The sequence below is a fragment of the Oryx dammah genome, unplaced genomic scaffold, assembly GCF_014754425.2.
Source record: "Oryx dammah isolate SB20612 unplaced genomic scaffold, SCBI_Odam_1.1 HiC_scaffold_8, whole genome shotgun sequence".
Classification (NCBI taxonomy): Eukaryota; Metazoa; Chordata; class Mammalia; order Artiodactyla; family Bovidae; genus Oryx; species Oryx dammah.
The window spans coordinates 52089247-52102108 of record NW_024070192.1 but is presented as its reverse complement, the minus strand read 5'-3'; the positions used below and the strand labels follow the sequence as shown (position 1 = coordinate 52102108).

Below are 12862 nucleotides of genomic sequence, written 5' to 3'. Positions count from 1 at the left end.
TCCCCTACCTATTGCTTTAGCAACATGCTACAAATTCTGGTATGCTGTGTTTTCACTCCAGTTCAAAAAACTTTTTAAAAACCTATTATGATTTCCTCTTGGATCCAGGGGTTATTTAGAAGTATGTTATTTACCTTTCAACTATGTCAGATTTTTAAAATATCTATTACAAACATCTAAATTGAATTCATTACAGTAAAAAAAAAAAAAACCTGAATGGTTTGAATATTTTTGAATTTTTCCAGACATATTTTATGTTCCAGAATATGGTCTTTCTTGGTAAATATTTTGTGCACACTTAAGAATAATTTGCATTCTGCTACCGTTGGATCAAAGAGTCTACAAATGTCCAGCAAGTCAGGCTGGGTGACAGGGCTATCCAGATTTACTATATCCTTGATGATTTTCTGCCTACTTGCTGTATCAACTGAGAGAAGAAGTTCTATTTCTTCTTATACTTCTATCAGTTTTTGCTTTGTGCATTTTCAAAATCTGTTACCAGAATATAAACAGAAATATTTATAATCATTGTATGTCCTCTTCATTAACTGATCCTTTTATCACTATGAAATAAACTTCTTTATCTCTGGTAATATGCTTTCCTTTGAAATCTACTTGGACATTAAAGTAACATCTCCAACTTGGTTTTGATTAGTATGGTATATCTTTACATTTAAAGCATATTTCTTGGGTTTGGCATACACTTGAGTTTTGCTTTTCTAGTCAATCTGACAATTTCCACTTTTTATTTGGGATGTTAAAGCAATGGCATCCCACTCCAGTACTGCCTGGAAAATCCCACGGATGGAGGAGCCTGGTGGGCTGCAGTCCATGGGGTCGCTGAGGGTCGGACATGACTGAGCGACTTCACTTTCACTTTTCACTTTCATGCACTGGAGAAGGAAATGGCAACCCACTCCAGTGTTCTTGCCTGGAGAATCCCAGGGACGGGGGAGCCTTGTGGGCTGCCATCTATGAGGTCACACAGAGTCGGACACGACTGAAGCGACTTAGCAGCAGCAGACCATTTATGGTGCCACATCTTGGTATTCCTCCCATATGTGTTTTGTTACCACTTATCTTTTCCTGCCTGCTTTAAGACTAGGATTTGCTTCAATTTTATCCCCCCCACCATTGCTTTATAAACTAAACATCTCTGTCATTTTAGCAGTGGCTTTAGAGTTTATAGTTATGGAAGGCTGAAGAGTGTCCCCAAGGTATTGACATCTTAATTCTCAGAACCTGTGACTGGGAATACACAGCTGCAATTAAGCCAAGGATCCTGAGATGAGGGGACTATCCTGGAAAATCCACATACACCCTAAATCTAACCATAAATGTCACTGTAAGAGAAAAGCAGAGGAAGATCTGACAGAGACAATAAAAGGTAAGGCAACGTGACCAAAGGCAGAGATAGGAGTGACACTGTCATAAGCCCAAGAATGCTGGCAGTAAGCATAAGCTGAAAAAGGCAAGAAACAGATCTCCCTTAGTGTAACTGGAGCTAGCACAACTCTACTGAAACTGATTTTGGCCTAGCAATGGTTTCTGGATTTCTGGCCTCCAGAAACGTGAGGGAAATGTTTTCTGTTGTTTTAAGCTGCCAAATTCCTGGTAATTTGTTGCAAGAGGCAAGAAAAAATAATAGGATAGTATGTATCTTTAACGTATCACAGTCTATCTTTAATTGTTATTATACCACTTTACATATAGTGTCAAAATCTTACACTTCCATGCTTTAATCGTTTGGCCTTTTAAAACAATTATTTGTTTGGTTTTTTTTTTAATTATTTGTTTATTTCTGGTTTCACGGGGTCTTCATTGCTGCACACAGGCTCTCTCTAGCTGCAGTGAGCAGAGGCTTCTCCTATGCACAGGCTTCTCTTGCTGCAGAGCACGTGCTCGAGGCGTGAAGGCTTTAGTAGTTGCGGCTCAGCGGCTCTAGAGCGTAAGCTCAGTGGTTGTGGTGCACTGGGTCAGCTGCTCTGTGGCATGCAGGACCTTCCAGGACCAAGGATCAAACCCATGTCTCCAAGATTGGCAGGCAGATTTTAACCACCGGACCACCTAGGAAGTTCCTCTTTCAGCCTTTATACAGCTGTTTTTGTTGTGAATTTTGCTTCTAAATATGTTAAAAACCCCAAAATAATAATGCTACTGTTTTTTTAATTATATTGTCAATTATCACTTAAAATTACTTTGGTAACAGAAAAAAGACTTTATTTACCCAAGTAATTTCCATTTCTTGTGCTCTTCATTTCTTTGTTTAAATTCAGAGGTTCAACTGGTATTATTTACCCTGTCAGAAGCATGTACTTTAACATTTCTTATAGTTCAGATCTGAAAATGTCTTAGTTTCACTGTATTTTTAAAAATATATTCTTGCTGATTATAAAATTCTAGGTTAATGTTAGTTTCTTTCCATCTTTTTAAAATGCTGCTATATTATCATTTCACTTGTATTGTTTCCAGTGAGAAACCTGATTTCACCCTTACCTTTGTGCCTATAAATTTAATGACTTATTTTTTCACTGACAGTTTAAGATAGTTTGTTTACCACTGGTTTTAAGCAATTTGATTATGATGTGCTTTGATGTTTCCTTCATGCTTCATGTGCTTACAGTTCACTAACTTCTGGACCCATGGGCTTAAAGCTTTTATCGAGTCTGGAAAGTATTTACTATTTCCTTCCCATCCCCTTCTTTGAGGACTCCAGATATTTGTACATTAAGCTACTTAAAGTTGTTTTATAGTTTTGAAATTCTATTCTCTATGTTCACATTTTGAACAGTTTCTATAGCTAATGCCTTCAAATCCATTAATTCATCAATTAATCCTTTCTTCTGTAGTATCTAATCTGTCATTCATGCCATCCAGTGTATTCTTCATTTCAAATATAGTTAGTTCATTCTCAATAAGTTCAGTATTAATTTTTTGTATCTTCCATATCTCTATTCAACTTTTGAACAGATGGTATAGTTATAAAAACTGAGAAAAATATTTTCTCCTAATTCTCACATGAGAACCTAGTTGTCTTTTTAAGCCATACAAAGATTTCCAAAAATGCAAAACAATACAAGTTTTCTCATCAAATATTATTTTGTTTTAGAGTTACTATTCATAGAAATGTAATTTGCTAATATGCAATTAGTTATCATAAGTAAATTAGTTTTTAAAATGTTTTAATCTCTAATTCATAAAATACCAATAGATATAACTCACATTGAAAAAAAAAACAAAACAGTTCTTGCTCAAATCAACTGATTACTCTCCTCAGTATTGGTTATGTCTTCCTGCCTCTTTGCATGCCAATTAATCTTTGACTGAATAATAGATAATGTAACCTTAGCTTTGTTGGGTGCTGGATATTTTTGTAATCTTATCAATTTTCTTGAGCTCTGCTCTAGACTGCTGCTAGGTTACCTGGAAACAATTCAATTCTTTCAGGTCTTGCTTTTATTTGTTAGATGGGTCTGCAGTAATGTCCAGTCTAGGACTGTTCTAGGGAGGCAAAAATATCCTGTATACTTCATTCAATGCCCCATGGATCAGAAGTTACCACTATAATGATAGGAACACATACAATTACTATTACTGGCCCTGTACCAAGCACCAGGCACCACTCCCTCTAAACCTTCCCAGATGGTCCTTCCCCCAGCCTCAGGTAGGTTTCTTTACCTGCAGACCCTACTCAATAGTCTGCAGAATATTTGAAGAGTATGTGTTAGTCACTGAGTTGTGTCCAAGTCTTGGCGAGCCCATGGACTCTAGCCCACCCAGCTCCTCTGTCCATGGGATTCTCCAGGCAAGAACACTGGAGTGCACTGCCACGCCCTTCTAGTATTTGAAGAGAACTCCTTACAAATCTCTGGAGTTCTCTGTACAGATCTCTCTTCTGGTGTTCTGACCACTGCACTGTAGGTGTGCTGGTCTTCCTGGACACTCAGCACTGTCTCCTCAACTCAAGGAGTTAGCCAGACTCTGTTGCATATCTGCCTCCATGTGTTATGGCCTGAAAACTCTCTCAAGGTTAAGTGAGGCAGTCATAGATATGATTTATCTCTTGTCTCTCAGGGATTGCTTTCATTTGTTGCCTCAGGTCTGGCGTCTAGAAAATGTTTCTCTTTTTGGTTGTTATAGAAGAAAGGGTTTTCACTATTATGCCATAACTGGAAGCACATATCTCAACTCAAACCAACAGATTATGGTGTAACAGAGTGAAATAAAATTCACTGATACGGTTCCAGATTTCATACTACAAATTACATTTAATAAACAAGCACTTGTTCAGTTTTGGGGTAATATCAAAGATGATTCACAATTATCTAAAATTGATTTTTAAAGCATTCCTCCCTAACAAAAAGTAGATTAGGGCTGCCAGGAACTGGGTGGGAAGGGGAAGTGATTGCTAAGAAGTACAGTGTTGCTTTGTGGGGTGATGAAAATGTTCTGCAGAATTCCCTGGCAGCAGTGGTTAATATTCTCTGCTTCCAGTGTGGGAGCACAGGTTTGCTCCCTCGTTGGGGAACTAAGATTCCAGATGCCACGAGGCATGGCCAAAAAATTTTAAAAAGAAAAAAAAGAAAATATTCTGAAATTAGATATGGTGATAGCTGTAGAACTCAATGAATATACAAAAATCTACTGAATTCTACACTTATATTTATAAGATGAACTTTATGGTATGAACTTTATGGTATGAACTTCCCTGGTGGCTCAGATGGCAGGAAGATCCCCTAGAGAAGGGCATGGCTACCCACTCCAATCTTGCCTGGAGAATTCCATGGACAGAGGAGCCTGTAGGGCTACAGTCCATGGGGTCGCAAAGATCTGGACATGACTGCGCAACTAACTCGTTTCCTAGCTAACTCAGAGAAGGCAATGGTACCCCATTCCAGTACTCTTGCCTGGAAACTCCCATGGACAGAGGAGCCTGGTGGGCTGCAGTCCGTGGGTCGCTAAGAGTCGGACACGACTGAGCGACTTCCCTTTCACTTTCCACTTTCTTGCACTGGAGAAGGAAATGGCAACCCACTCCAGTGTTCTTGCCTGGAGACTCCCAAGGACGGGGGAGCCTGGTGGGCTGCCATCTATGGGGTTGCACAGAGTCAGACACTACTGAAGCGACTTAGCAGCAGCAACAGCAGCAGCAGCGCAACTAACACTTTCACTTTCATGTGGTATGTGAACTGTATCGCACTGTAAAAAACTTTTCCCAACTACGTATGAAATTCAAGATCCATCAGGCCAGATTTTAAATATATACTTCAACCCAAACAACTTATTACAGTAAACTGAATAGCCATACATTAAGAGGTTTTTACAATACGTTTTCTCATCAAGTATTATTTTGCTTTAGAAAAAGTTATTCTCCAAGCAAATGTTATTTATGCTAATATGTAACAGGTTTATTATTACTTTAAGGTGAATTAACAAAAATTTAAATTTTTTTGTTTTAATTTCTAATTCAGAAAATACCAACAGATAAACCCATATAAAGAAAAATTCTTTGGATTTCCCAATAAAATTTAACATTATAGATCCTAATGCCATATAATTTAAGAACTGACAGTCTATGCCAACATACTATGCCAGAGCCTCCATACTGATATAATATCTTAACAGACATAAAATATATTAGTCAACAAAAGCAGTTAACAAAAAATGCTAAGAAGGTATGTAAACCCACACTAAAGTTTGTTAATTGCATGTCTTACTTGGAAGTTTCTGGCAAGCCAGCTGAAAGTTCCAGAAACACAGATAAGTAGTAACCACGAACAACTCCATTTCCATCCTCAAAAAAAAAAAAGAAAAAATGTTATATAAACAGAAACTCCAGTCAATTTAAATGTAAAAATGTAAGCCATAATGAAACAAACAAAATATAGAACAGTATCTGATATTTGGATAGAGAAGTAGTTTTAAGTTTAAAAGCAGTAAGAGAGCTGATAAAAAGACCAAGAGTCCACCAACTCTTTTTTCTACATAAAGATTGAAGCATTAAAGCATACAAACAAAGGAAAATATCAACTACTTTGAAAGAGGAGTTTCAACACACACAGAACTCTTAAAAATGAGCCTCCAAGAAAAACAAAAACCCCAAAGAAATACACCCAAAAAACGGAAAGTCTCAACTTCACTAGGAAGTTGAGGAAGGAGACAAAAAAACAAAGGAGATAATATTTAAGATTAAAAAGGAATAAGTTAGAAAAAGGTAACACTTGATGTTAAAAGTAATTAAATATAACTTCTATGTTTCATATGTCAGGATTCCATATAAGATTCTGTCTGGAGATTTAAAGTTGCTCATATTTCTATTACACAGATTTTATGAATAAAATTATTCCCTTCTGTATTTCTCAAGGGCTGTGTGAGATTACATTTGTTAAAACCACATGTATAAACACATTTGCCCAACCAGACTGTGAGGGCTGAGGGCAGGGATATATCTACAGAAGGTTACAGCTATTTCTGAACCCCTTCATTTCTAGGCTACTTTGCTCTCAAAGGTCCTGATGCAGCATTCAGGGTTTGACATGGTAATCATTCAGTAAACACAATAGTATAGAAACATGAATAATCACTTAAGGGAAAAGAGTTGGACACAAAAGATTATACGTTATCTCATTATATAAAATTCTGAAAAAGCAAAAGTATAGTGACAAAAACAGATCAGTGGTTGAGAGGGGCCATGAAGGGAGGAAAAAGGATTAGCTGAAAAAGGTAAATCAGATAACTTCTGAGGATGACAAAACTCATGACTATGATAATGACTGTGCAACTGTATGTATTTGTCAAAGTGTGCTAAATTTATTCAATATAATGAAATAAATTATATAGCAAATTACACGGATTTTTAAAAATCAACCAACATCGTTGTGCAAATAACTGGAGTTTCTTTCTTCTTTTAAAATTTGGTTCTAAAACAACTTCCCTGGAATACAATCAATTAATAAAAGGTAGTAAACATTTTTTATTCTGATTCTATCACATAATAATATTAGAAATTTCTCTTTGACCTAATTTTTAATTTTAAGGAACAAGATTTTTATAATTCTTATCAATGCACCATCTGTACCTCTAACAAAATACCTGCTTTAAGAATTTTCAATAGGCAGAGGATTCTGGAAAAACTGCCACAATGGCAGCATAGTTTTTAAAACTCTCAAAATCTGAAAGTAAAACAACAATTGAACATCAAAACCAAACGTTCACAAACAACATTTACAACAAAACCAGGTAACAGGTTACCTCCACAACCCCCAAAACATAAGCAGATAAAGACAGACCAACTATAATCACAAAGATCTGCCTTGTATCAACACTGTGGGAGAAAGGAGAGAGAAGCAATGGGACATCTAATGGACCAGAAAAAAGGAAAACCACAAAATGGCCAAGAGTTAGTCACTGAAAGCATCGTAAGCCACAGAACACTAGAAAATGCAAAAAAGTTGCTCAATATAATACCAACCGAGTATAAAAATTAAATGCCGTCTAGTAACTCTAAACTCTTAAAAACAAGTATCCAGGGTCTTTTGGGACAGCTCTGAAGACTGCAACGGAACTGCTAAGAGGAAAATAAAAGATAAATATCATAGAAATAATACAAGCAAAGGAAGGAAAAGGTCCAGATTACAAGGACAGAAGAACCAGGAAATCTCTCAGAAAGCAAAGCACCGGATTTCTGATTGACATATCACATTGGTTATACACATGCAAAAGAATGAAGCTAGACCCCTCCATCATACAAAAATTAACTCAAAATATATTAAAGATCTAAACATAAGTCTTAAAAGTTATAAAAGTCTAAGAGGAAAATATAACCGAAATGCTCCATGACAATGGAGTTAGTAAGAATTTCCTAGATATGAAACCAAAAGCCAAAACAGACAAACTGGACTACAACAAAATTTAAAATTTCTGTCCATCAAAGATCATGATCAACAGAGCAAAAAGAAACCTTAAAAATTAGAAAAATATGTGTAAATCATATATCTAATAAGGGGTCAATATCCAGAATGTGGAGGTTTTCCTGGTGGCTCAGATAGTCAAGAATCTGCCTGCAATGCAGGAGACCTGGGTTTGATTTCTAGGTCAAGAAGATTCCCCAGAGAAGGGAATGACTACCATTCTATCACTCCTGCCTGGGAAATTCCATGGACAGAGGAGCCTGGTGGGCTACAGTCCACAGGGTTGTAAAGAGTTGGACTTGACTGAGCAACTAACATTTTCACATCCAGAATATATACACTTGAAAACTCTACAACAACAAAAAACTTGATTAAAAAATGAGCAAAGGACTTGAATACACATTTCTCTAAAAAGGATATACAAATGTGTTAACAAGCACATGAAAAAAATGCTCAAAAACACCACTAGGGTATATAAATCAAAAGCACAATGAATTACCTCATCCCCATTAGTATGGTTATTACCAAAGAAACAGAAAACAAAAAGTACTGACAAAGATATGGACAAATTTGGACCCTTGTGCACTGCTGATGAGAATGTAAAATGGTGCAACTACTGTAGGAAACAGCATAGTTCCTTAAGAAACTAAAAACAGAATTACCATGTGGTACAGCAATACCATTTCTGGGTATATATCCAAAAGAATCAAAAGCAGGATACTGAAGAGATATTTACACACCTATGTTCAAAACAGCATTAGTCACTAAAGACAAAAGACAGAAGCAAGTCAGATGTCTGCTGATAGATGGATAAATAAAACGTGGTATATACATACAACAGAATATTACTCAGCCTGAAAAGGGAATTCTGATATAAGCTATGAAGAGGAGGAATCTTAAGAACATATGCTAAGTGAAAGAAGTCAGTAACAACAAGATGTTGCTGTGTTAAGATTCCACATATGTGAGGTATCTAGAGTAGTCAAATTCACAGAAAGAAAAAGCAGAGTGATGTATTTGAGGGGAAGGGGAAACTGGCAGAGCACTTCAGTTTTGCAAGTTGAAAAAATTCTGGAAGTTAAACAACAATGTAAATATACTTAATACTAAATGTACACTTAGAAATAGTTAAAATGGTAAATTTTATGTTATGCATTATTTACCAAAATGAAAGAGAAAATAAAGGGTAAAATAACATCCCTACAGATAATGAAAGCACCCTAGAAAAACAAACTCAAAGATCAAAATTGTAACCTATTTCAAAATAACCTAAAGGACTCTTTAAGAAAATAATATGAGAGCCTGCAGGAAGAAAAGAAAAGCTGAGAAAATATGATATGAAAGAATAACAGAAATCAGTATTAGAAAAACTCAGATATCAAGTAACAGAAATAAGGGAAGAATCAGAAATAAAAGGAAGTTATTTAAGAAATAAAGACTGAACTAAAAGAACATAAGGGCAAATAAGCACAACAGCTGATATCTTTTAAAAATAAGTGAACAAGGAAAATTTTTTAAGTTAAAAAGAAATGAAGAAAGAGCTAAAAAAATTAGAAAGTGGTAAGTATTGAAGACAAAGGCAAAGAAGATTCAAAATGCAGATAATAAAAGTCCCAAGAGAAAACCAACAGCAGAAACAAAGGAGATATTTAAAACTGTAATTCAGGAAATATTTTCTTTTAAGAAATCTAAAACTATATATTGAAAGAGCCCAGCATGTAACTGAGAATACGGGCCCAAAAAACCCAACACATATAGTAGTAAATTAGTGGATTTAAAAAGAATTGGAACTCCACTCAATGCTCTGGGGTGTCTTAAAAGGGAAGGGATTTTTAAAAAGAGTGGTAAAGGATATAAATTACTTTCAACACACAGAAATTCAGGAAACATTGTTTCCATTAACCTTTCCAGTAGAATTTACTAGAAAACAAGCTCTGAACCTTAACAGCTGTCTAAACACACCAGAGAGAAATGAGAGTATATGCAAAATAGTTTTTAAAGATTTCTCAGTAACTGATGGTAGAATTTCTCAAGCTGATGGTAGACCTGAGTTCCCCTCCTGAAATTTTTTTTATAGAGCAAATGAATGATTCATTACGATACATTACAATTCTCTTATCTCCTATGGCTTCATAAAGTAGGTTCCTAGAGTAGAAGAAATGAGTTGTGGGTGTAATATGAAGAAAATTTTTAAATTCTATAATTCTGATTTTGAATTATAAGTGTTAGTGTGACCTCATGAGTTATTTTATTTTTTTAAAAAATACATACAGGGACTTCCATGGTGGTCCAGTGGCTGGGAATCCACCAGTCAACACAGGGGACATGGGTTCACTCCCTGATCTGGGAAGATGCCATATGATGAGAAGCAACTAGGCCCAATTGCCACAACTACTAAGCCCATGCTCTAGAGCCCAGGTATTGCAACTAATGAAACCCACCAGCGCCTAGAGCCTGTGCTTCCTAACAAGAAAAGCCATCACAATGTGAAGCTCAAGCATGGTAATGAGGAGTCTCTGCTCGTGGCAACGAGAGAAAACCATGCACAGCAATGAAGACGAAGAAAGCTCAGCCAAAAATAAGTAGAATTAAAAAAAAAAAAACTTCAAAAAAAATTACATATATACATGTGCCAAAAAAAAAAAACCCCTAACAGGGAGAATAAGATGGTGGAGGAGGAGGTGGATGTGGAGTACATCTCTCCATGGATGCATCAGGAATACACCTTCAGACACAGAGGTGCACACACAACACCAGCTGAGAGCAAACAGGAGCACCTGACCAGCGGATAAGAATATACAGAATCAAGCAAAGCTCAGGAGGATGAAGGAACTAAGGGGGAAAAACAGGAGTGTTACTAGGACTGGAACTGCCCTTGGCGGGTGGGGCAACTGAAGCAAGGGTGCAATCCCCACATCAGGGTAACTGTCTGAGTCAGAGGAGAAACATTTAAGGCAGTAAGTGAAACAGCTGATAGGCGGCAGCCAAAATGGAATGAGATATAGACAATCCCTGCCGCAGCCATGCATAACCTGGATAGGGAGGCAGGTCCCCTAGAAGGCCGAGCAGCTGGGAGCTGGACCTTAGGGATTGTGGAGCAAACCGAGGACAAGGGCTGCTGTTGACTATGGAAAGACTGACAGAGGTGATGTAAGGGAGGAGATGTGGTGGGAAATGCCCCTGGAGGAAAGGCGGGCAGCCATGGAAACAAGGCAATACAGCTGGGTCACGCGTAGAGGGTGGAGCCATCACCATAGCCTCTCTCTCCCCACATCCAGCATGGGAAGATGAACAATAGAGAGGCTGGCCCATTAATTGCCTGACGCACTGTACTACAGAGGAGGACCCCCACCCAGGGTGTCCCTTTAAGTGCCTGACACGCAGATCTACAGATTAGGACCCCAGCCAGGGGGGCCCCTCTATGTGACTGATGTGCGTGATCAACAACAGAGAAGGACCCCAGGCAAGGGAGCCCTCTAAGCACCTGAACGGGCAGAGCTACAGAGAGACTAGCCAAACAGGCCTTCTGATCCCCAGTTTCCGGAGGCTTGGAAAAAGACTGACAGGGCCATAACTCCAGTGGCTGAGGCAGTCCGTGTCCCTGCACACTTGGTGCCACCAGGGTCCCTGTAAGGCAAGCAGCTGTGCCAGCTTCATGCTGAACCCTCACTGGGGCAGAGCTGCCACAGGCAAAAAAAGAGTCTATACACGCGGATCGCTTTGGGCGTGTCCAGCTCTTTGTGACCTTGTGGACTGTGGTCTGCTAGCCTTCTCTGTTGGCTGGGGTGGTGGGGTGGAGTGTTCTCTAGGCAAGAATACTGGAGTGTATTGTCTAATACTGGTTGCCGTACCCTTCTAGAGCACTACATTCCCTTCCTCCCTAGCTGCCAACTCCGCTGAGTACCTGATGCTGCCAGAATCCCTGCAACCCAAGCAGCTGCACCACCTCCACACTTGGCCCTCACTGGGGCAGACCCAAGTACTTCAGGGCAGCCTCAGGAGCAAAGCTCAGTGGAGGACCCACAAGCAGAGGTGGAAATAAAACCACAATTGAAACCCAGGGGCAGTTCGGCTAAGGAAGAAGATCCAAAACCTTCCCACCAGCTGTACAAGCTGCAGATTAAATCCACGTGATCAACTACACAGACTCTGTGACTATGGAATATACAAAAGGACATTGAGAGGTCCCACAAAAGAAAATGCACTAGTTCTGATGCTGTGGACAAGAACAGAGGCAAGAACACACAGGAGAAGGACCAGATTAGTATCTGAGCTGCCCCCACAGCAGGTCCAGAGACCAGCACAGTGCTGGAGGGCATCCTAGGGAGGAGAGGTGGACTGTGACTCCCAGTGAGGGAAAGGAATCTGACAGCAGTGACTCAAGAGAAACATTTATTCTTTTGTTTCAACTTGTTCTATGGTTTCTTTTCATTTTTTTTCTTTTCTTTCTTCCTTCCACCCTCCACCCCTACCCCCACCCCCACCCCCACCCACCGGGCAAAGAGCTGGACATGACTGAGCGACTGAACTGAACTGATAACATTATATAGCTCTGAAATAGTCAAGTCCAAGAGGCTCAGAGAGTCCCATACAGGATAAACCCAAGGAGAAACACCCCAAGAAACATACTAATCAAACTAACAGAGATTAAAAACAGAGAGAAAAAAAAAAAACAAAGAGAGAATATTAAAACCTGCAAAGGAGAAGCAACAAAATAACATACAAGGGAAACCCCACAGGTTTAACAGCTGATTTGTCAGGAGAAACTCTGCAGGCCAGAAGGGAATGGCAGGATATATTTAAAGTACTGAAGGGGAAAAATCTACAACCAAGATTATTCTACCCAGGAAGGATCCCATTCAAAATTGATAGAAGAAATCAAAAGCTTTTCAGACAAGCAAGAGTTAACCACCAAACCAGCTTTACAACAAATGTTAAAGGGACTTATATTA

At 38.4% G+C, this 12862-nt stretch overlaps 1 protein-coding gene across 3 annotated transcripts in view; it reads right to left on the bottom strand.

Annotated features, from left to right (window-relative positions):
- Positions 1-12862, bottom strand: part of TRIM37 (tripartite motif containing 37) — a 145258-nt gene that overhangs the window by 90910 nt on the left and 41486 nt on the right. For all 3 annotated transcript variants that reach the window (XM_040244177.1, XM_040244178.1, XM_040244179.1), the window contains one exon: positions 5718-5794. In XM_040244177.1, the coding sequence (XP_040100111.1) occupies positions 5718-5794 (77 nt within the window). The remainder of the gene's footprint in view (positions 1-5717; positions 5795-12862) is intronic.